This window comes from Paroedura picta, chromosome 13, assembly GCF_049243985.1.
Source record: "Paroedura picta isolate Pp20150507F chromosome 13, Ppicta_v3.0, whole genome shotgun sequence".
In the NCBI taxonomy this organism is placed as follows: Eukaryota; Metazoa; Chordata; class Lepidosauria; order Squamata; family Gekkonidae; genus Paroedura; species Paroedura picta.
In genome coordinates, this window is record NC_135381.1 from 521208 (window position 1) to 542840 (window position 21633).

General features: G+C 58.8%; 2 protein-coding genes across 6 annotated transcripts; one reads left to right on the forward strand and one right to left on the reverse strand.

Annotated features, from left to right (window-relative positions):
• The first annotated feature begins 11550 nt into the window (after nucleotides 1-11550).
• On the forward strand, nucleotides 11551-21593 carry CRYBB1 (crystallin beta B1). 4 transcript variants are annotated; one of them, XM_077308115.1, is made up of 6 exons: nucleotides 11551-11687; nucleotides 16898-17045; nucleotides 17746-17864; nucleotides 19651-19783; nucleotides 20055-20200; nucleotides 20515-21593. In XM_077308115.1, exons 1-6 carry the CDS (start codon nucleotides 11674-11676, stop codon nucleotides 20693-20695), a joined length of 741 nt encoding a protein of 246 aa, XP_077164230.1. In that variant the 5' UTR covers nucleotides 11551-11673; the 3' UTR covers nucleotides 20696-21593. The 4 variants fall into 4 exon arrangements, with proteins under 4 accessions (XP_077164230.1, XP_077164231.1, XP_077164232.1 ...); XM_077308116.1 differs by having other exon boundaries at nucleotides 20058-20200; nucleotides 20515-21592; XM_077308117.1 differs by having other exon boundaries at nucleotides 11567-11692; nucleotides 20515-21592.
• On the reverse strand, nucleotides 12832-15610 carry CRYBA4 (crystallin beta A4). Of its 2 annotated transcripts, none has more exons than XM_077308120.1 (6): nucleotides 15469-15597; nucleotides 15226-15288; nucleotides 14344-14462; nucleotides 13885-14026; nucleotides 13487-13629; nucleotides 12832-13092 (listed from the first exon to the last, which is right to left on the reverse strand). In XM_077308120.1, the coding sequence occupies exons 2-6, from the start codon at nucleotides 15262-15264 to the stop codon at nucleotides 12945-12947; spliced, it is 591 nt and encodes a 196-aa protein (XP_077164235.1). In that variant the 5' UTR covers nucleotides 15265-15288; nucleotides 15469-15597; the 3' UTR covers nucleotides 12832-12944. The 2 variants fall into 2 exon arrangements, with proteins under 2 accessions (XP_077164235.1, XP_077164234.1); XM_077308119.1 differs by having other exon boundaries at nucleotides 12833-13092; nucleotides 15586-15610.
• Nucleotides 21594-21633: the final 40 nt, after the last annotated feature.

A 21633-nucleotide genomic window follows, 5' to 3' on the forward strand; every position in this document is an offset into this window, starting at 1 on the left:
TTTTTTGAGAGGGACGCTTGTTTTATGCCGACCGGCCTGCAGTATATTTGGCAGCAGATCTTGGAATGGGGGAGAAGAGTCAGTTGCATCGAAAAGGACCACAGATAGGCCATATTTACATAAAATATTAATTTGAAGGCCCAGGTCTGTTTCCCATGTACATTCTCTTTACTAATCCACTATTTACAGTAATGGCTACAACGCTTGAATTGTTTCAATAGCTAGAGCACACTTTGGCAATTTTTAAAACAAGAGATGTGGCACATTTATGGCACAATATCTGTCGCTGTGCATAATGCATGCTCAGAATATGCACTGAATTGTGTTCAGATTACGACACGGGTGAAATATAGCTGAACAAGATGAGCATTATGGCATGATGAGGCACATTTGATTAGAGGGATCTGCGCCTCCGAGAAGCCCTGGCTGCCTCTTGAGAACTCCCAGGCTAACAAGGTGTTCTCCTCAGACGGCTGGAAGGCCTGGCGGCAAAGGAGAGCGTGGCCTGTGGCCTCCCCTGCAGAGCCGGCAGTGGTCAGGCAGGCCAGATCACGCGTCCCGTCCGTGATGCCTGGACATGCCCCGCCCGGCAGGCAGCGCTGGGACTTGCATGCATGCAGTCCAGGACAAACCGCCTCACCCCTGCCCGCTCAGCTCTGCCCCCGAGTCTGGATCTCCCCCCCCCTCCCTCCCCAGGAAGCCGGCCTGCAGGAGGGGAGGCTGAACGGGGCAGGAGGAGGAGGGCGCTGCTCGGGGGGGGTGGGGGGAGGGCTTGGGTACAAGACCCCCTGCCCCGCAGACGCGCCTGCGGGAGGGGCTGTCGCCGGCCAGGCTCCGAAGAAAGACGGGGCTTCGGCCCTGATTCCGCCGTGCGCAGAGGGGCTGGCCCAGAAGCAGGAGGAGGCCCAAAGCGGGCCAGCCCGGGGCGGGGGCGCCGGGGGGCTCCTGGCCCTTCGTCCTCCTCCGGCCTCGTGGCCCGAGTGACCCCCTTGCCCAGGGAGCTGCGGGGCAGGGGCCGGCTGCTGGGGCCCGGGCGGGAGGGAGGGCGGGAGAGGCGTGCGGCGGCCGGGGGCTTCCTGCGGGGAGATGGAGGCTGTGCCTGTTGCTCCCGCCTTAATCCCCGCCACGACGGGGCTGGCCTGCCCCCCCTGCCCCCCCCCGACGGGCCTTCGCAGCCGCGCGCAGCAGCCGCGCTTTCGCCCGCCCTTCTGCTGCCGGCCGAGTGGCGCGGGGCGGCCGCGGCTCCAGCGCAGGCGGAGGGGGACCCCGTGTGGACGGTGGCGGCCGCTGCTGCGCCCAGCGAGGATCCCCGGCCACCACCGGGCCCAGGAGCGCGGGCTGCAGGGCTTCCCCTTCCGTGGCGTCAAACGGGCGGCCGTCGAGAGGGAGAGAGAGCACTCCTTGCGCTCTGCCGGGAAAGACGCCCGGCCCTGCCAGGCCCCGCCGTCCCGCAGAACCTCCCCTTGGCCTCTGGGCTTCAGTCCCGGGCCCAGCGGGGCTCCCCAGCAGCGATTCAGACGCCCGGCTGCCTCGAGAGCTGCGGCGGCTCCTGGCCCTGGCCCTCGGCACAGAGACCCCAGCCGAACGGGGCCGGGAACGAGGGTCCCTTCCAGGGATGCCTGCCCCCCAGGCATTCATTTCAGAAGAGGTAGGAGATACCAGGGTGAGATCCGCAGACGCTGGCCGAGTTTTCCTCCTATTGCTGCATCTCCACAGATGTTGCATCCCACTGACTCACAGCTGATTGATGGAATGGGGAGGCCTGTGGCAGCACCAGGGCAGAGGGAGTGGAGCCCTGCCTGCAGGCTGCTTCCGCCTCCTTGCTGCTCCTGCCTGTCTGAGCCAGCAAGAGGGCCTCTCCTCTTGGCTTGCTGCACCTCAGAGCTGTCCTGCGCAGGAAAGAGGTCGGGCTGAGGACCAGCCCACCCCGCTATGAGGCATGATGCGGGAGACCCTCTGGCTCCCCTCGACTCCCTGCTGGGGCCACTATTCATTTAATTGCTGTATGCATTCAGACCTAGCCCTATATATCTCACAGTAATGAGCATCTGAGATACGTAATTATTACTGTAATAAATGTTCTAATGACGAAAGAATAATTGAAATAATGACTATGAAGATAGTTCACCCCCAGGATTAATTCTGCCCCCTCCTTGCGTGGCTGACATTCCGCACTTGGAGGGGGGGGGAATGTTGTCATTGCAGCAGCAGTAATATCGCAGAGCTGTAATAATAATTAACACAAGCAATAATTAAAAACTCTGGAAGGAGTGCGGATTAAAGAAGGCCCCAGCAAAACCCAGCCCTAACTGCTGGCGGCCATGCTTGCCCCCATGCCTTGAAAGAGTCCTTGAGCCATTTTGGCAAGAGCCTCTAAGCAGGCCTGGGGGGGGGGCATTGCCTTTCCCTGATCAGAAAATGGAAGGGGGGAGGTTTCTTTGACAGAGTGGGGGCTCAGGTAAAGGCAGTGTGTGTGTGTGTGTGGGGGGGGGATGGCCTAGCCAAGGGAGGGTGTTGGGGGGCCACCCCCAACCAGCCAAGGCCATCTCTTCAGGCCCTGCTGCCCACGCTCCCTTCGTCTCCCCAGGGCTGCTGCCTGCCCTTCTAGGGAGTCAGGACAACTCTTCCTTGTGACCCCACCATGATGTTACAAGAGGCAAAATGGAACCGAGGACAGCCACAACCCCCCCCCCCCAGCACACAAGCCCCACAACAGATCTTCCTGCCAGCGGCTGCTATTTAGACCGACTGGACCTGGCAGGTGAGATCTCTCCACGCATCGGCCAATTACAGGGCAGGCTTCTGGTCTCTGTCCTCAGCAGATCTACAGACCCAACAGCCTGGATGGCCCTTCCAGGAGGGAGCTTGGAAAGGATCCTTCACAGTTCATTCAGCAACTGGGCCCAGTGGGGAGATGTGCCCAGGACGCAGGGCTGCTCGGAGCTCCCCCGATTGCCCCTATCTCTGTCCCTCCCTTCCCGCAGGCCACCGCCCAGGAAGAGGAGCTGTTCTGTGAATAGTCCCAGGAACCACCACCCCCCCCGCCCTCATGCCACCCAAGCCCACTGGGGGAGGGGATGCCTTCAGCACCCCACTCTGCACGTGCACAAGCACACATGGGACGTAGGGGGCCAGCCAGTCACAGTCAGTCTCCACTCTCCGGTGGGTCTTGTGAGGTCGCAGTCCTGATAGCCAGCTGTCCCTTCTCTTCTTGGTTTTGGTCTTGCTCAGTGAGGGAGTCCTGTTGCAGCCTCCTTGGGAAGCCCAGCCTTGGCAAACAGTCTCAGACCCCCTTTGGTTACAGGATCCTCCTCTTGGCACCCCCCCTCCCAAATCACAACACTGCCCAGGCTCAGGTCCGGCTTACCCTGAGGGAGGGGGCCACGGCAAGGGCCTCTAGTGGGGCCCACTGCTTCCAATCTCACACACACTCCCCTCACCTGCCACCTCTCCACATGCAGGTGGGCACGACACTGGGGGGGGGGTGATCCTGCATCTGTGCCCCCCCCCCGCAAGAAGTTTCTCTTGCCTGGCCTCTGCCTGCCCTCTGGGAGCTCTGGGTGCCTCCGTTCTGGCCTGGGGAAGAGAAGCAGCCCTCTGGGCACACAAAGGCCTCAAACTGGGCTCTTTGTTTGCCTGGATTTGTTCACCAAATTAATCCTCCTCAACAGAGGCTGTGCCGGCAGGCCGAGGTGATGAGTCTTAGTGGGTCAAGCCAGGGCAGACGGGGCTTGGGAGGGGGCATGCAGCCCACTGGCAGCGGGGGGGGGCAGTGAGGCCAAGGGCCTGGTGGGATCATGCCCTCTGGGCCGGCCGGCTCTTGACGGGGCCAGTGGGAGCCAGGGAAGGAAGGCAGCTGTTGCTTGGAGACTTGGAGTTTGCTACTTTAGTTTTAATTTTAAACCATTACTGTAAGCCGCCTTGAAGCAAGAGGAAAGGCAAGAGAGAGATGTTTTAATAAGTGGATTTTTAAAAATAATTTGTTCAGAATGTGCCATGCCCAGGAAGAAGGCCGCATTCCTGGTCCCTGCCCTCTCCCGCCACCCAATTTGTGACCACGCTCATCCAGCTCAAATGGGCTTCCCATTTTACCCCCCAAATTCAGGTGAAGGGAAGCCGCCCCTAAAGAGATGCCCCCCCCCCTGCTTCCAGCCCAGGCAGTGCAAAGGGTGGCCTTCCGCTTGGAGCCAATTTACATTCCAATTGTCTGTGAAATCTAAATCAATAGGCTATAGTTCAATGGTGCTTTAATAAAATGGGACATAACCGAGGAGGGAGGAATCGCTGAGGGACTGCACACGAGAAGAGATTGCAAGAAGCGGGGGGGGGGGGGGGGCATGAGAGAACAAGCCTGCCCGGAGGCCGGTGATACAGCAGGGCCTGCCTACACCTCCTCCCGGCACTCAGCCAGAGCCGGGGGAGATGGAAGGCGCAGCTGATATCCTGCGCTGCTCCATCAATCCCAGCAGCGCAAGCCTTTCTTTGGGGGAGGAGCAGGGACTCTTGCAGCGGTGGGGGGGGGGGACCCCATGCCCATTGCAAGTTGCTTGAAGGCCGTCCAAACAGAGAGCCAGTGCAAAGGCCACACTGCCACTGCGCAGAACAGAAGAGGAGGAGGAGGAGGAGGAGGAAGAGGAACCCCTCTGCTGTATTCAGGAAAGCAACGGTGATTCTAGAGACCTTTTCCCTACAAAGATTTAATCCCCTGGACAGCATCCTGAACAAACTGAGTGGTCAGTCAGGCACCTTTAAGGGCAACCAGGGTTTATCCAAGGGATGAGCTTTCATGGGCAGGCACACACAGCTCCTCAGAGACAAAGTCATGGGATGGAAGAGTCAGTTCAGACGTGGACAAAGGAGGAGCGGATTCCTTCCATCCCATGACTCTGAGGAGCTGTGTGTGCCTACAAAAGAAAGCACATCCCTTGGATAAAGCCTGGTTGCCCTTAAAGGTGCCTGACTAGCCTCTAAACTTGTTCTGCTGCTTCAGACCAACACAGATGCAACCCACGTGCATCTATGAACAGGATCCTGTTTGTTTCCAGGGAAATGGATCCCCCTCTGCTCCTCCCCAGGAGGGATCTTTCATGTCTTTGTTTTGCAGCCGGATGAATGGCTCCTTGTTCTCCCCCAGTGCCCGAGATCAAGGGTTAGTGATCAGTTCTCCTTCCCCAGGGGAGGGGGAAGCCTCAATTTCACATATTTATCTGCTGCTCCTCTTCAAGGACCCCAGGCAAAGTCACTGCTCACAAGATCCTCCTTTGTCTTCCCTTTCTTCATAGTAGCCTCAGTAACTCTACTACTCCACTATCATGTTTGATGCCGATTCTTATGACTGCTATGATTTGTTCTTAGTGTTACAATAATATTTGATGTATGTTCTGTTTTACTGGTTCTATGTACACTGCCCCAAGACATCGTACTGAGGGGCGATTTACAAACTGAATGAATAGAAAGAAAGAAAGAAAGAAAGAAAGAAAGAAAGAAAGAAAGAAAGAAAGAAAGAAAGAAAGAAAGAAAGAAAGAAAGAAAGAAAGAAAGAAAGAAAGAAAGAAAGAAAGAAAGAAAGAAAGAAAGAAAGAAAGAAAGAAAGAAAGAAAGAATACAAAACAAAACAGAGAAGCATGGCCTTTGGTAGCTGCAAAGTGAGGCTCCTGCCTCGCCAGTGATAGTTCTTGGCTGCCGGCCCTGGAGGAAGAGGGAGAAAGAATTCAGCTGGAAACCAAAGGAAAGAAGGGGAATTTATTGGGATAGTTATCCCAGAAAAGCCCAAGGGTCTCCCAGCAGACCACAATGGGCATCAGAATGGGGCAATTACATTTTGAAAGGTCCAGGGAAAGAAGGGCAGGCAGATTCAGCCAGGGTCCAGCCGCAGGGCCTGCATTCTCCATGGAACCCTCCCAAGGAGACTAAACATCTCAGCCCCGGCCTCCACAGCAAGGGTGGAACCAGGGGCACAAATTAGGGCTTTTTTGAGGTGAATTAGGGTTTGTTGAATCTCAGCATTTGCACAATTTCATTTCAAAACTAGTTTAGAGGATGCTTAAAATCCTCCAACCTTCCTGATAAAATCTTAAAGACTAACAAAGTTGGTGGCTGGGACGGCCACATTCAAGGTGTTCCTAGATTATGGCTGTTTTCTGTTGCTGCCACAGACAAATACGAGCCGGCTTGCCAAGAGCAGCAGGCAACACACAACCCTTCAAATAGACAGACAGACAGACAGATTTTTAGACTGATTTTTAAAATTGTTTCTTCATACCAGATGTTCTAGTTCTTCCTATAAAAATCTTCAGACCGAGCAGTAGGCATAACCATGTAGGCTGAGGGAGAGATGCTCTGATCAGGAGCAAAACCCAATTTAACCCAAGGTGGAGAGGACCTTTGCCTCCCGTTCCTTGAAGTGCAGCCTCTTTTCCTCCGTCTGGCTCCCCGCACCAGGCCCCGCAAGGCTGTCCAGGCGAAGGCTGCATCATCAAAACGGCCACCTGCTTTCCTCTCCTCCCAGTTTTGCCTCCTTTATTCAGAGCTGCTGCTTAAAAACCAGCCGATTTGTCTAGGACCTGCTTCAAGCCACGCAGCACAGGTTGGATGGGTGAGGGACAGGTGGAATCGGGGGGGGGGCGGTTTTGCAATTTGTCAGGTTCTCAGGAAACTGTGCCTTGCACTGCAGTCCCCAGCAGAAACGTCACACATGTCTATGCGATGTGGACAAAATGGGGGCAAAGGCTTACAGAGCTTCTGGTGAAAATACATTTTGTTCAGACCCCCTAAACCCTGTTGGGGAGAACTTCTGGCATTGGGTGCTTGTATAAACTTCTGGGGAAGGGGAGCAGCGAAGCTGTGCAGCTGCCGCCCCCCCGCCCCCCCCCCACACGTGATCAGCACAATCCTTTGCCACTTCTGCTCCCCTTTCCCTGTTGGCCTGTTCTCTGCCCCTCCTCTCCAGCACAATGAGGAGGCCCCTTTGTGGCCAATGAAAGCCCACCACCTGCAGTGGGACTCCTGCACATGAGAAGGACAGCACAGCACAGCTGCATCTTGGGAGGAACAAGCGGCCGGGCCACACTGCCCCTTTGAGCAACGATGGAGCTGGAGGCAGACAAGATCCTCTGTCCACAGGATCCCATCTCAAGCCAGGTGAGGCATGGAACATTCTCAAGGCTAAAACCCAGTGAGGAACAGGATACAGATTCTCTGGGCCTCGGAAGCTAGCCCTGGCAGTGGAGAGTCTGGGGTGAGATCAAACCACTGGGGATCTGAGCCAGGCACCCTAGCCTGCCCCCCACTCAGGGGGGCCACCCCCTCCAGCCTCTCCCTCCTTTTCCATGGAAACCCCCACCCACCCGGCTTTGCTCAGGGGCAGAGACTGTGCAGGTTGCTGCCTCGGCTAGGCCTTAAGAGGCAGCCAAGTACTCATGCGGTGATAGATTACCCAGGGCTCAAATCTCTCCTCCTAATTTATAGCTTTTCTGTCATTTTGAGCGGCTCCCAAACAGCATTATTTAACATTTATTTGCATTTAATAATAATTCACTTTTCCTCGGCACGTTGCAAATTATCATAATCAGACTGGAGGTGAGATTGAATTTCATCCACTGTTGGAGGGCGATCCCTCCCCCTCTCCACCATGAGGCCTGTCTGCAGCTAGAGGGCCCTGGCGTGGGACCCGGGAGGCAGGTGGCTCCCGAGCAGAGCCCAAAGACGGGGGCATGGAGCCCGCAGCCGAGTCAGTGCAACATGCTGCAGGGAGCTTTGTGGGCTGCACAGGGGCGGCCAGAGAAATGTGGTGGCTGGCCTTGACAAGGACCCTCCCCCCCACACACACACTGGCGTGCCCATTGCCCTCTGCTGTGCTAGTCCACCGCTCCCAAGGCCACCCAGAACAGCTTCCACAAAGCACTGAGCAGAGAGCAGCTGCCCCATTGCCCTGCTGGTTCCAGCAGTGGCCCTCCAGTTCATAGCAGCACAGGAGGATCTTTGCGGGCTCCTTTCTCCTGTGCTAAGGTATCAGCTTTCGCATACTTCTTCAGATACAACGAAATGGAGGTTACTAGTCCATACATAAAGGCAGAGGGTGAGCAGGAAATTAGTATACAGCATAATGAAGATGTTTAACAGATTCAAGGACCAAACAGGAATAACAGGCTTAGTTTATGTGGTTCCCTTTGTTTAGGTTTAATTCTGTAGGGAAACATTGCGAAGGAAAGAATGTCAAAATTGGAGATTGATGGGCAGATGCATCCTTGTGCGGAATGCTGAGAGTAATTGAGACCTTGCCATGAGGCTCCAACCAGCTCCTCTCAAGCATCTTCTTCTTTGAAGTGGGGTGTTTAGCTGTGCCCCCAGACCAAAGAAATACATGCCAATCTACCATTCCAGATTAGTGTGTTACATTACAATTACTATTCCAATCTAATTTTACAAATAAAAAATGCAATAAAGAGTCTGAACAGGCTTTCTTAATGAGAATATAAATGTAAAGACTGAATGAGATTAGCCAATGTAGTGGAATAAGAAATCAATATCCCTGTTAAGTTCTGGAGGGAGGAAGAAGGTTGGTTCTTATATGCTACTTTACCTGAAGGAGACTCAAAGCGGCTTCCAATTGCCTTCCCTTTCCTCCCCCACAACAGACACCCTGCAAGGGAGGGGAGCTGAGAGAGCCCTGAGATTACTGCTAGGTCGGTGCTGTGGGAAACCCAAGGTCGCCAAGCCAGCTGCATGTGGAGGAAGAGTTGGGAATCAAACCTGGCTCACCAGATGAGAAGTCGGTGCTCCTGGGGACTACGCCAAGCTGGCTCAAGATTGCTCCAAGTCCTGTAATGTAATTCAGCAATTTCCCTCTCCAATCTGTTCCTGAAGTTCCTTTGTAACAAAACAGCTACTTTGAGGTCACCTGTGAACTGGGAACGGCCATTTCAACGTACCTGAAAAAGGGTGGATCTTGAAGGTGCCACTGAACTTGAATTTTGTTCTGCTGCTTCAGACCCTCCCGAATCCATCTTCACAGATAATGTACTTCAGCCCACTTCAGAAGTTGGCAGGACGGGACTGAGCCAAGGAAAGGCTCACAGCTGCCATCTCGCTGGAAGGAGGGAGGGAGGGAGGGAGGAGGGAGGGAGGGACGTTGTTGTTCTCCGGCTAACAGGGCCCTATGGAGACATCAGCACGATTTGCAAGGAGGGCTGCTCCCACCAGGAAGCCTTATTAGAGCCGTCCTGCAGAGGTAATTTAATGTTGGTGATCAGCGTGGCTGTTGTGTGCTCTTCAGGAGAGCGCCTGGGCGGAAGGCCGTCCCCACTTAGCCCCCTCGCAGGCCCTGTTTGCTAATGAACACCTCATGCATATGGATGAGGGCGATTAGGGACCTGCAAAGGACCGCCAGCAAACCATCAGCCTCCTCTGAAGCCGGTTATTATTGAGGGCACATTACTAATAATCAGCCCGCTGTGGGGGAGGAGCCTGCAGCGGTCAGTCCTGGGCCGGATCTAGCAGGTGGCCAAAGAGCCCATCGCAGTGGCCAGTGGCCATGGCCGGACCCCTGCCTTCTGCAGGCTAGCCGAGGGAGGCGAGGGAGCAGATGCTGGGGGGGGGGGCACCATCTCCCCTCAGGAAAGGCCTGAAACCAATATGGGGGGGGGACCTCATCTCTTGGAGCAGTGCGGAGAGGGCTCCTCAGACCACACGCTGGCTGGACACCAGGGACGCTGACAGGGTGGTGCAGCAGCTGGAATACTTGATGACGAGGACTGTGGAGAGTGAGTTGGGTTCCAGTCCTCCTCCACGGGGGCTACCCAGTCCTTCTTTGCCTAATCTGCCTCGCAGAGTCGTTGTGATGATGAAATGGAGGAGAAGCAAAGGATAAAAATGGCTAGACAGGACGGTGACAGTCCATCAAGCTCATTGCTGGGTACGTCCTGCAAAGCGAGAGGCAGCGCCTGTGGCCCCCTGGCTCTGGGGTTCAGAGGTTGAGTGCCCCTGAATGAGGAGGTTCTCCTCTGTCACCAGGGCTAGCAGCCGCTGATCGACCGCTCCTCCATCTAGGTGCAGCTTCCTGCTGAGCCCCACTGGTGTCCTGGGTTCCAGGCTGGCCAGAGGGAAAGCTGAGACAGACCCTCCAAGAAGGCCCACTTGTTATCCGGGTCCCTGGCAGGTCCTCACTCTCTCCTGTTTAATTGCTTGGTGTTTGCTGCCCCACAGTCCCAAATGGAGGGGATGCAGAACATGTTTAGAAATATTCCTCTCCCAATGAAAAGGGCTCTAATTGGATTCCACCTTCCAGGGTCGGGTCAGCACCGTGTTCTGCCTCCCATCAGACTTGCCCAGTCAGCAGGGCTCCCTGCGAAGCCGGCTCAAATTGAAATGGGGACGGACGGGCCGAGGTTAATAGGAGCGTTGGAAAATAAATAGGTTATTGATTGATCATAACAATGCGCTGACTGCAGACTTACCTTGCTGACCTTCCTTCCCCCAATATTACAGAAAATCCAGTTAGCATCTCATTATGGCCTGGCTGCCTGGCCGGCTTTGCCACCCACCATGCAAGGAACGGGAGAGGCTGCCGGGTGGGGCCCAGGCAAGGCGCCTGCTTGGGTCAGCGGCCAGCTCTCTGCCGGGCGCTCCCTTTGGGGCGTGGCCTGGGGAAGGACTCTGGGGAAATGCCCCCTCCCCTCTGCAAGGGATGCAAGGCCCGGAGCCCTGGCGAAAGGAGGGCCCAAGCGGGGGCAGAGAATCCTGTGCACGTGACAAGTGCCCAAGAAACTGTAGCCGAAGAACGGGCTCAAGTGGCAGGGTGGCTCAAGAGCAAGAGGAAGACTCTGCCCCCAGGATCCAGCCCCAAACCAGGAGATGCTCCAGGCGGGGTGGGCTGACCAGCCACCATCCCAGCCCTGGCTCAGCACACTCTTCTTGAGCGTAAGAAGGGCTCCTGGACTGCATGGCCCAGGCTAGCCCAGGCCCATCAGATTTCGGAAGCTAAGCAGGTCAGCCCAGGTCAGGGCTCGGAAGGAGAACACTCAGGAAGTCTGAGGTGGAAAGCCCCCCTCGGACCGTCTCTGGCCTGGGAAACCCTGCAGTCAGAGGACCATGACCTCACAGTACTTTCCAGGCTGGCCTTGGACTTCCAAAGGAGACATCATGGTGAGGGCCGGTATATAAACTGAATGAAAGAAATAAAACCCACAATCCACTGCCTGGTGTGGGCCACTGTCTTCCAGCCTGACCTGCCTCTCAGGACTGTTGTGAGGACCTCATTGGCTGCCTCCTGGCAATGCCATCCTGGCAGATTTCTGTTCAAGGCCGGCTCATGGACTCTGGCTGACGAAGGCCTCTCGATTCCAGCACCTCTCCCAGCTTCCTCAGCTCATTGATTGGCATTGCTTTCCAGGGGGAGACGCCTCCACCCACCCTCTGCCCCCCAACCGCAGCCTCCTGTCTTCGTCGGGGCTTCTGGACTACCAGCAAACAACCCCCCCCCCCCCCCCCAGGGACAGCTGCTGCGAGAGACGGAATTCCTTGCACTGGAGCGCCACCTGCTGGCCAAACCATCTCTTTCGCATTCTTTTTTAGACCAGCGTGGTTGGCCTCAGTGATCCTCCTGACAACCGTCTGTGAGGGTAGGCCACTCTCCTGTGGCCAAAGAAGAGGCGAGGCTTGGAGAGGCTGCGTTGCATGAATCCATCCCGGTGAGGTGGGATCTGAACCAGGGACATCCCAACTAGCCGTAGCTCCAACCGGGGAGGGGAATGCAAATTTAGGCAGATGGTGAGTGGGTGGGCAGGAGGGATTGTGTCTGTGCTTGGCTCTTGGGATCCTCTCTTGCGTGCCCAGGGAAATGCGCCACTTTGGGATCGGGAGGCAAATTTCCTCCAGGCCAGACTGGGCAGGGAATTGGGGCCATTGTGGGTGGGCGGGTAGTTGTGAAATTCCTGCATTCTGCACAGCGCTGGATTAGATGGCCCCGGAGGTCCCTTCCAACCCTAGGATTCTGTGGAAGAGACCCACACGTCGACTTTTGTGAGGGAGGAATTGGCTGGGGATGCTAAGATCTCTTCGCAACCCCCCCCCCCCTGGATGCAGCTTTGAGCCGGAGGGGGGGCGGGAGGCACCTAAGCAGTGGCTCCCTTCTGGCTGCGACCTGTGTGGGAAAACACTCCCAGTCCACGCTGACCCCCCCCCCACACACACACACACACGCACACGCACACGCACACTTCCTGGGAGGCTACCAGACTCCTTCTCCGCAGGTCTGCCCCCCCCCCGCCCCCCGCGATCAGGGCAAGAGCGCCTCAGTGGGTCAGCCGGAGCGGGGGTCGCGCGTGGTGAGCCAAGTGCCTCGCTGCCAGCCCGGGGCATCTCGGATCAGGGGTCTGGGGCGGAGGGGAGGCGAGAGAGCCCCAGCCAGTCGGAGCAAAGGCCCAGAGCGGGAGCTTTCGCGGGGTGAGATGCTGGGCTGGTTTGGGGAGGGGGGGAGGCGTTTCGGAGGCTGGGACGGCACCTTCCAGAGCCGCTGTTTGCTGCGGGCCGCCGCGCCAACAGCAGGGGCTCGCCTCCCGCCCTCACTGGGAGGTTGGCCACGGCAGAGAGGGCCCCGGGGTCTCGTGGAGGAGGGGGCTGTGTCCGGTGACTCGCAAGGCATTCTGGGAGGCGTAGTTCAATTTGCGCGAGCTCCAAAACTCAGGCGCTGACCGCCTGTCCTGAGGCGCTGCGGGCAGGACACCCACCCCAGCCCACCCCAAGCGCTGCATGGAGCTGCTTTCCCTGCCGTCTCCCCCACCCTCCCCAAGGAAAGGAGCCAGACACGTCTCCCAAACAGCCGGATTTATTGGGGGGGGGGGCAGTGCCTCCTGTGCCTTTGCCGGAGCTTGGCAGGGGGGGGGGGGCAGGGAGTGATACATTGCAGGGGGGGGGGTCAGGGCTGACAGCGGCTTTGTGACTCTCGCTCACGACTGGATCCGGCGGATGGACTGCACTTGGGGGGTCCGGGCATGAGAGCCCAGTTCTCGGAAATGCTTGTACTCCCCTCCGTGGCAGTCACTCTCCACCACGTACTGGAAGCCGCGGTACCCGGGGAACTGGCAGCAGACCCAGCTGGGGAGGAAAGAGAGGAGGCTGCATTGCCCCAGGGCAAGTGCCAGCCTCCTGGTCAAGGCGTGGGGCTGCCCTACAGCCCTCCCAGGATCCCTTATTGTTGCTTTTGCCCCCCCAGGCTGACGAGGCCCCCGGTTCAGGAAAGGAGCAGGCCAATGTGCCCCAGAGAACCCCCTGAAAGCAAGCCTCCCTGCAGGAGGGGAAGAAACGCACCAGGGACTGGGGGAGAGCTGTGGGCCTCTGCCAGTCTCTGCCCCCTCCTCCTTCGCAGGCCAGGCACAGGATTTCAGCATGGGCACTGCTCCTGGTGCCAGCCCTGCAAACCCACCTGGTTCCCCATGGAAACTCCCGGGGGGGGGTGATGACCTCCACCCCAAGCTCCCTTGCTACTTACGCGCCAGCGTAGACCCGGAGGGACCCCACCTCGCTGCTGCCCCAGCCCATCGCCTTGAGAGACGGGCAGTCCTCACTCAGGTCCCCCTTGCGGCCCAGGAAATTCTCCTGCTCAAAGATGGTCACCTTGCTGTCACGATGGCTCTAGGAGGGGGAGGGGCTGCTGACTCTGCGGCTCTCTCTGGGACTGCTCAGGAGCAGCACCCCCCCCCCCACGCAAGCAGCCCCACTGAGGCCGGAGAGCACAGCTGGGATGGGCAGCCCCTGCTCTTGCACAGAGGGCTCCAAGGGAAAGGGGGTGGAGCGGTGGTCAAGAGAAGGCCCGTGGGGGTGGGGGATGTTAAGGTCCCCGAAGGCAGCCACCCAAAGGCTTAGCCATGGCCCGTAGGCCCCACTCACCGCACAGGAGACGGGTCGGAAGGAGCTCATCCGTGGCACGTGGTAGGCGACATTGCCGGCCCAGGCCTGCCAGCAGGGGTAATCCCCTGGCTCCAGTACAAACTGCTGCCCCTGGAAGGCAGGGTGCTCAAAGCCGACCCACCTGTGGGGGGACACCAAAGCCAGTACCTCATCAGGCTTTCTGGGCCTTGACGTTGGGGCCACAGTGGGCAGAGAAAACAGGGAGGCGGGTCCGTAGGGCTATCAGCCAGGAGTGCAGCTGGCAGCGGTGGGGGGGGGGGGCACAAATTAGCCTGCCAGGGTTTAGACGAGGGGCCGCCCAAGCATCGAGGGGACAGCTGGCAGGGTCTGGGGGAAGCGCTGGAAGGCTTGGGGCTGGCTCTGGTCCGCAAGGGGAAGGGGGGGGGCAGGAGAATTCCAAGCAGGCTTGGGAGGGGGGGTGGGGGGTGAGCCACTCACGTGCCACTCTCCACCCGGGCAGAGCCCAGGCACTCCAAGGCACAAGACGCGACGTCCTCACACTCGGTGGTGAACTCCTGCTGCTGGCCTTGGAAGGACGGCTCCTCCCACACCACAAGCTAGGGGGAACAGAAGGGGCCCTGGGTGGTCTTGCCCCCCCCCCCGCAATACGGGGGGGAGGGCTCTTCACAAGGGCTGCAGCTTCACAAGGCAAAGGAGACGCATGAGGGTGACTAAATCCTCTCCCAGCTTTAGCCACCCACCCACCCACACCGGCCCTCCCAGGCCTTTCTCAGCTCCCGTTTTGCCTTTGCCCCCCCCTTCCTTCCTTCCTTCCTTCCTTCCTTCCTTCCTTCCTTCCTTCCTTCCTTCCTTCCTTCCTTCCTTCCTTCCTTCCTTCCTTCCTTCCTTCCTTCCTTCCTTCCTTCCTTCCTTCCTTCCTCCCTCCCTTCCTTCCTTCCAGGCCTTGCGCTAGAGATGCTGCTGAGGACTGGACCGGGGACCTCCTGCCGGCCCAGAGAGCCTTGCCTTGAATAAAGCACCGTTGCCCAGTGAGAAGGAGATGGGCGTGGCTTGGGAGATGGTCTGGGCCCAAGCCCAAAGAGGCTGCTCCATCCCCCAGCTTCCCCCTCTGCCTTCTGCGGGTGGGCTCCTCTCTCGCACCCCGCCCTCAGAGTAGGGCTGCCAGCTCCAGGCTGGAATACACCTGGAGATTTGGGGGCTGGAGCCTGGAGGGGAGTGGGACTGAGAGCCCCCCCCCCTCCAGAGCAGCCCTATTCACCCAGGGAACTGCAGCCTGGAGATGAGCAGCAATTCTGGGGGAGGGGGAGAATCCCCAGCCCCCCCCCTCCAAGCCTACTGGTCCCAACTGGGTCTTCCTACCTTCCAGCCCCCGGAGGGTCTCCCCCCAGCTTTGCTCATGGCTCCTGGGCTGCCAGCTGCTCCCTAGGGAAGCAAGAGAGAGAGCTGCTTGAGGACGGGGGGGGGGGTGGTGGAGGGGGGCCTCTCCCAACTCATCCCAGGCATGTGCCACACGGGCCCAGCTGGGTCTGTCGCTTGGGATCCGCCAGGGATGATGGGAGGGCCGCGTGCTGCTGACTCGCCCTCCACGTCCCTTCAACGCGCCTGGGGCACCCAGCCAGTGGCTCTTTCAGCCAGGTGCTGCCCCCGTCATCCGCTCTGGAGCTCCCGAGGCTGGGCAAGGGCAGCATCCGTCCTGACTCCACAGCTCCCAGGACTTACGCAGGTGGTCGTCAGCCGCCCCCCCCTCACCAGCTGCTCTTGGGAGGGTCTTTTATACCTCAACTTTTGCCTCCAAAGCCCCTGAGTCAGCTCCGCGGGAACAAAAGGCAGTCTGCCCCACAGAGGATCAAGGGCTCAGCCGGCGGCTTTCGAGACCAGCTTGGGGGCGACATTCAGGCTCCCAAATTTGTCGTGGGAGGGAGGGAGGGAGGGAGGCGAGATCCGTCAGGCAGAGCTGAGGCCCAGAACCCATCCAGGAAAGGGAAAGCTCAGTCCTCGGCCCTGGGGCAGGGAGAACGAGAGTGCCTCTGGACATGCGGAGAAGGAGAATAGCAAGCAGAGCCCTTCAGGAAGCCGAAAGTGACGGGCCCCTCCAGGAGGCCACCCAAGCTGAAGCAGCCACCGTGTGCTGGAGGGAGTGGCTGGCCAGGGCCCTGTGGGGGGTCGGGGTCAGACCGTGGTCCCTGGAGGACCTAAATGGTCTCTGGCCAGAGCAGCAGCCCTGCCAGAGCATCCTGTCCACAATGGGAACTGTGTGGTCAGCAGGTGCTCTTCCTGGGGAGGGGGAGGAGGGCCAAGGGGGTGGCCAGGCGGTTTTCCAGCCCAGCGGCCACATTGAGAGAGGTGCTTATGGTGGCCTCCAGGGAAGACTCTGATGACCCAGCACTTCTGTTGTGCCTGCGGGCGGGCGGGCGGGCTGGCTGGGACCGGCTCAACCTATAAAGGGCAGAGGCTCCATCCGCCAGATCGACTCAGCACCAAAGAGGTTCGGCTGACCAGGTGAAAGGCAGAAGGGCCTGCCTGCTCCTGCCCCCTTCCCCAGTGGGTTAGCTGCCGGGGTGCGTGGGCAGGTGTGGGGTGGGTGGCATGGTCTTCCACGGAAGGGAGAGTCCCCTCTGCTGCTCCCTTCCCACTTGACCCTCACTGCAGGAAGGGCGGATCGAGGCCCTGGGCTCAGGCTACGGAGCCTCTACCCTCCCCTGCCCTTGTCAGAGCCAGCCCCTGCCTGAGGCACTTGTCCTGGGCGGTGGTGCTGGTCCCCAGGAGCCCCAAAGATGTGCCACTCCTCTGCTTGTCCCCCCAAAAGAGGGGCAGGGGTCCAGTGAGAGGGGTCATGATGCCTCTGGCATGCAGGGCCAGGTGTGGTTGGGCTTGTCAAGGCAGGGCAAAGGGGCCCACTGCTGGCTCAGCTTTGGCAGAGCTCTGAGGCCAGTTGCAATGGAGCCCTTGGGCACCCCCTGCCAGCCTGGCCCAGCTTCGCCCTGGCCCCTCTGCCTTTGCGTCTCTCTAATCCTGCACATTGCCATTTCAGGCCTCAGTTGGACGCTGCCATGTCGGAAAGCTCCACAGCCGGCCTGCCCAACCATGGCACTGAGCGGGGGCCTCCAGGCAGCCCTCCCCACTCCACAGACACGGACTCTGACGGCCAGACTCCAGAGGCCACCAGAGAGCCTTTCCGGGTAAGCCAGGGGAGAGCGCAGCAGAGGCTGACCCCATTGTGGGGGGCGGAGGGGGGGCTGGGTGTTTCCAGGGCCCTGGCAAATGCCCAGGATGGCGTCCTGGAGTCACCTCCACCATTAGAGGAGAAAGTGTGGCACATAAAAACACCAATGACTGGCCCAGACAGCCCCTGCTGTATGCAGGAAGATCTGCAGGAAGAAGCATGGAGGGGGAGAGCAGGCAAATCTCTCCTGGAGGCCACTGCCCCTCAGTTCTATCCTGACAGCATTGAATCGGTGGCCTCAGTGCCTAAGCACAAGGGATGGGCTCAAACCCGTGGGCCCAAGGAGTTCTGCAGGACTGCCAGCTCTGTGCCAAACAGAAGGAAAGCCAGAGCGACTCTCCCCCCACTGAAAGGCACGTGGCCATCCGTGCCAAGTTCAAAACCATCCCTGGCCCAGCATGGCGACTCGTGGAAGCTCGGCCTAAGTCAGCCACCCAGACTGGGCTCGGGCCCCCCCAAATCGCTTGGCTGCCTTTCTTCCCCACAGAGCTCAATAGCACTTTTGTTAAAAATGGAAAGCTCCTCTCCCCTCCAGAGCTCTGGGGAAGGGGCATGTGCAGAAAATCTGGGCAGGCCCCTTGGGGGCTGAGAGGGTGGCCCATGGTAGTCCCACCCTCTCCCCTCCCCTCCCCTGATGACATGGTTCCTTCTTCCAGATCCTCGTGTTTGACCAGGAGAGCTTCCAGGGCCACCAGAAGGAATTCAGCCGCGAGTGCCTGAACCTCGGGGACCACGGCTTCGACCGGGTGCGCAGCCTCATTGTGGCCTCTGGACCGTGAGTGGCACTGAAGAGGGCAGCGGGGGGGGGGGGTGCTCAGAGCTTCATAATGCCCATTGCAGAAATTCCCATGGAAGCTTTCGGCCCCCTGACCTCTCATTCATTCATTCATTCATTCATTCATTCATTCATTCATTCATTCATTCATTCTCTGGAGATGGATCTGTATGGCAGGCCAAGGATCCCGGCAGAGCAGCTGCTTGGGTTGCAGAAGGAGCCAGGCTCAGCCCACAGCACCTCTGAAAGAACTGGCTAGAAGCCTCTCCCTGCCTGAGACCCTGGAGAGCAGCTGCCACTCAGAGTAGGCAATACCGGTCTTGGGGGGCTGAATGTCTGACTCAGTAGAAGGCAGCGGTAGAGTCAAGGCAGCTCCCCACGGTCGTTTGGACACCTGGTGCTGCCATTTGCCAGGCCAAGCATGAGACGCCTGAGCTCATCTACCCCGGCCAGAGAGGAGAGGGAGGGATGGCCCTCTCCCCCCCCCACTGACCTTGCAGCAGCCTGATTGGGGGAGAGTGCAGGACAGCGGCCAGGAGCCACACCCGCAGATAGACAGACAACCGGGCAGGTGCCACGCATGTCCGGGCCCAAGGGCTGCCCTGCTTGATGAAGGAAGGTGAAGACAAAAAGGAGTTGGGCCTTATTCCCCACTTTCTGCAACCTAAATGAGTCTCAAAGCAGCTTACAAACACCCTGTGAAATCAGTGAGGCTGAGAGAGAGCTCTGAGAGCAGCTGCAGCTCTATCAGGACTGTGACTAGCCCAAGGTCACCCAGCTGGCTGCACGTGGAGGAGGAGCGGAGAATCAAATCCAGCTCACCAGAATAGAGGCCCCTGCTCTTAAGCACTGCACCAAGCTACCCCCCCCCCCGTGACGAAGTTAACCCGCCCTCTGATCAGTCCACTTCAGGCTTCAGAGGCCCAGATGTGTGGAATTCCCCCCTCCCCAGCTTCAGCCAGCTGCCTCCTCCTGCTACTGGCTTCCCTGAGGGGGACATTGCCCCAGCTCTCTGGAGCCCAGGGTTACAACGGGCCTCGATACCAGCAGCCAAGTACCTGCTGTTGGCCTTTAAGGGGCTGCTAGATTTGGGCCTTGTGGTCCTGGCACAGACCATTCACGGGTGACCCAAAAGGAAATCCATCTGCAAATGGCCACTTTAAGTAGAAGGAGAGACGAGCAACTGTCCAGGCCCGTGATCCGAGAGCGGCCAAGGTGCCCAGAAAAGGCCCGTGATCCAAGTGAGGCCAAGGTCCCCGGGAAGGTTGGCTGGCACTTCGTACTCGGCGCTGCAGCCATTAAGGGCCCTCTCAGGCTTAGGCTGAGCACAGCCTCTCTGCCCTGGCCTCCCTCCCTCCGCATCCTCTTCCAGGGGCTTATCTGCCTTTTCTCCCTAGAAAGGAACGCAGGGAGTCCCAGGCACAAGGTCAGGGTGGACGAGTTGTCCGTTTTGGACTGCCAGATCCCCGGTCTTGTTCTGACCCACCAGCTCTGCATTTCGTGTGCATGGCCGCTCGCCGTCGTTTTTAAAGCTCCTGGTTTCCCCAGCCTGCAGCCAGCGCTGATTATTTTCTCTCCCAGATAGGCCTTGGATGGGGGGGGGGGTCCTACCAATTTTTAAAAACTCCCCCAAGACTTCCTAACCCACAGCTGGGGATAAGCCGGGTCTCTTGGCCTGCTGGCCTCTAAAGCCCCCTGCTTCCCAGCTCTCCCAGATCCCCTTCATGTTCCTCTTGGAAGGCCTCCCTGGAACGGCCCACTCGAGTGGTCTCCTCCCTTTCTCCAGCTGGGTGGCCTTTGGACAGTCCAACCTGCGTGGCGAGATGTTCATCCTGGAGAAGGGCGAGTTCCCACGATGGGACACCTGGTCCAGCAGTGACCGCAGTGACCACTTGCGCTCCCTGCGGCCCATTAGAATGGTGAGTCTCTTGCGCTGGCTGCCTCGTCCCTCTCGGACCTCCCTGGCTGACCTGGCTTTCCCTAGACCCCCCCCCCCGCAGCTCCCCTGGAGGTGCTGTTGGAGTCCCAGCATGGGCCCAGTGCGCTGACTTGGCACAGGATCCCAGAAGGCCCTTTCTGAGGGCAGGGCCTGTGGCTGAGAGCAGCTGGGCGGCGCTTGTGGCCCACACCCCATCCCTGCAGCTCACAGGCACTGAGGGCCACCAAGCCTGCCTGTGTCTGTCCTGCCAGCAGGAGGCCCGGGAGCAGAAGATCCAGCTCTTTGAGAGGGCCGGTTTCGGAGGCAACAAAATGGAAGTCCAGGATGACGACGTTCCGAGTCTTTGGGTGCAAGGCTTCTGCGGCCGCGTCGGGAGCGTGAAGGTGCCCTGCGGAACGTAAGCCTCTGCCGGGAGACCCGTCTCTTCCCCTCGGACCCCCCGACTCAGGAAACCAGGCAGCAGAGAGGGCGGGCGGGCGGGCGGGTGGGGCAAGTCTGCCCTGACGCCATGGCCCCTGACCTTATCCCAAGCAGCGAGGTTCCTCGGCTTTAGCAGCTGGGCAGGGGAACACCCGCTCACCCTTCCCCTGTTCGAGGGCACCCTTCCCCCCTCCCCAAGGCAAGTGGCAGCCTAGGCTGTGAGTTCCGGCACGCTCTCCTGGGCCACGTTTCGCCCCTCTCACGTGGTCGTCTTCTCTGCTTCCCTTGCAGCTGGGTGGGCTATCAGTACCCCGGCTACCGGGGCCACCAGTACCTCTTTGAGCGAGGGGACTTCGGGCACTGGAACGAGTGGCTGGCCTTCCAGCCCCAGATGCAGGCCGTCCGCCGCGTCCGGGATGCGCGCTGGGGACCCAAGGGCCACGCTCCCCCGACCGAGATCCCTCTCCGCTGATCGTGCTCCTGCTGTAGCTAACCCCGCCCTGGCGAGGGGGGCCTAAGCGGATTGCCAGACCATCACGCGTTCCCACTGGACTCCTCCGCAGGTGCCCTCTGAGGTGGCACTTGGGCCCATGAACTTCCTGTAGTGTTACCAACTAAAGCTATAGAAAAGATCTACAGCTTCTGTTCCCCCCCCCCCCCCGTGGAACTGAGTTCTGATGTTGTTTATTGAAAGGCTAAGGGAGGGGTGCTTGGGGGGGGGCAGCTGATTCTTGGATGTGGGAATAACATACTGAATACACAAACCATCATCCCTCCACCCAAAAACGCTTCTTCTGATTTGTCCATTAAGGTAACAAAGGGAAGCAGGAGAAGACCTTGTGTGGCAGGGCCTATGTTGAATAAATGGAACCTCCACATCCAGAGGCAATCAAATTCTGAATCCCAGTGCCCGGAAGAAAAACCAAGGGAAGGCCATTGAGAAGCCCCACTGGCCATCTAGAAGCACTGGTTAACCACTGCATGATGGGATGCTGGGCTGGATGGACCATCGATTGACCCCGTAGGGCTCTTATGGGCTAGAAGAAGCCCTGGTGGCTCTTGTTTGAACAGCTGTTCCAAACCCTCACGGCCACCCCGGGGAAGGCCCTGCTCCTCCTAGGGCTGGTTTAGCCCATTTTCAAGTGTCAACAGCAGAACCAAACGCCGGGGGGGGGGGGGGGGATGCTATCAAGTCAGAGCATCACACTTAGAGGCCTCTGTTTCCGCCCTGCGTCCTTCTCTCTCTCGCTCTCACCCCGAGGCGAACAGCCTGCCGCTTTTCTGTCAGGGGGGAGAAACTTACTACTCAGACAGCTCAGAAAGCAGAAGCAACTGTGGCTAATTTGGTGCTTAAGATGATGTAAACTCAACAACTCCCTCCCCCCCCCCCCCGTGCTTCTGAGCCGGTTC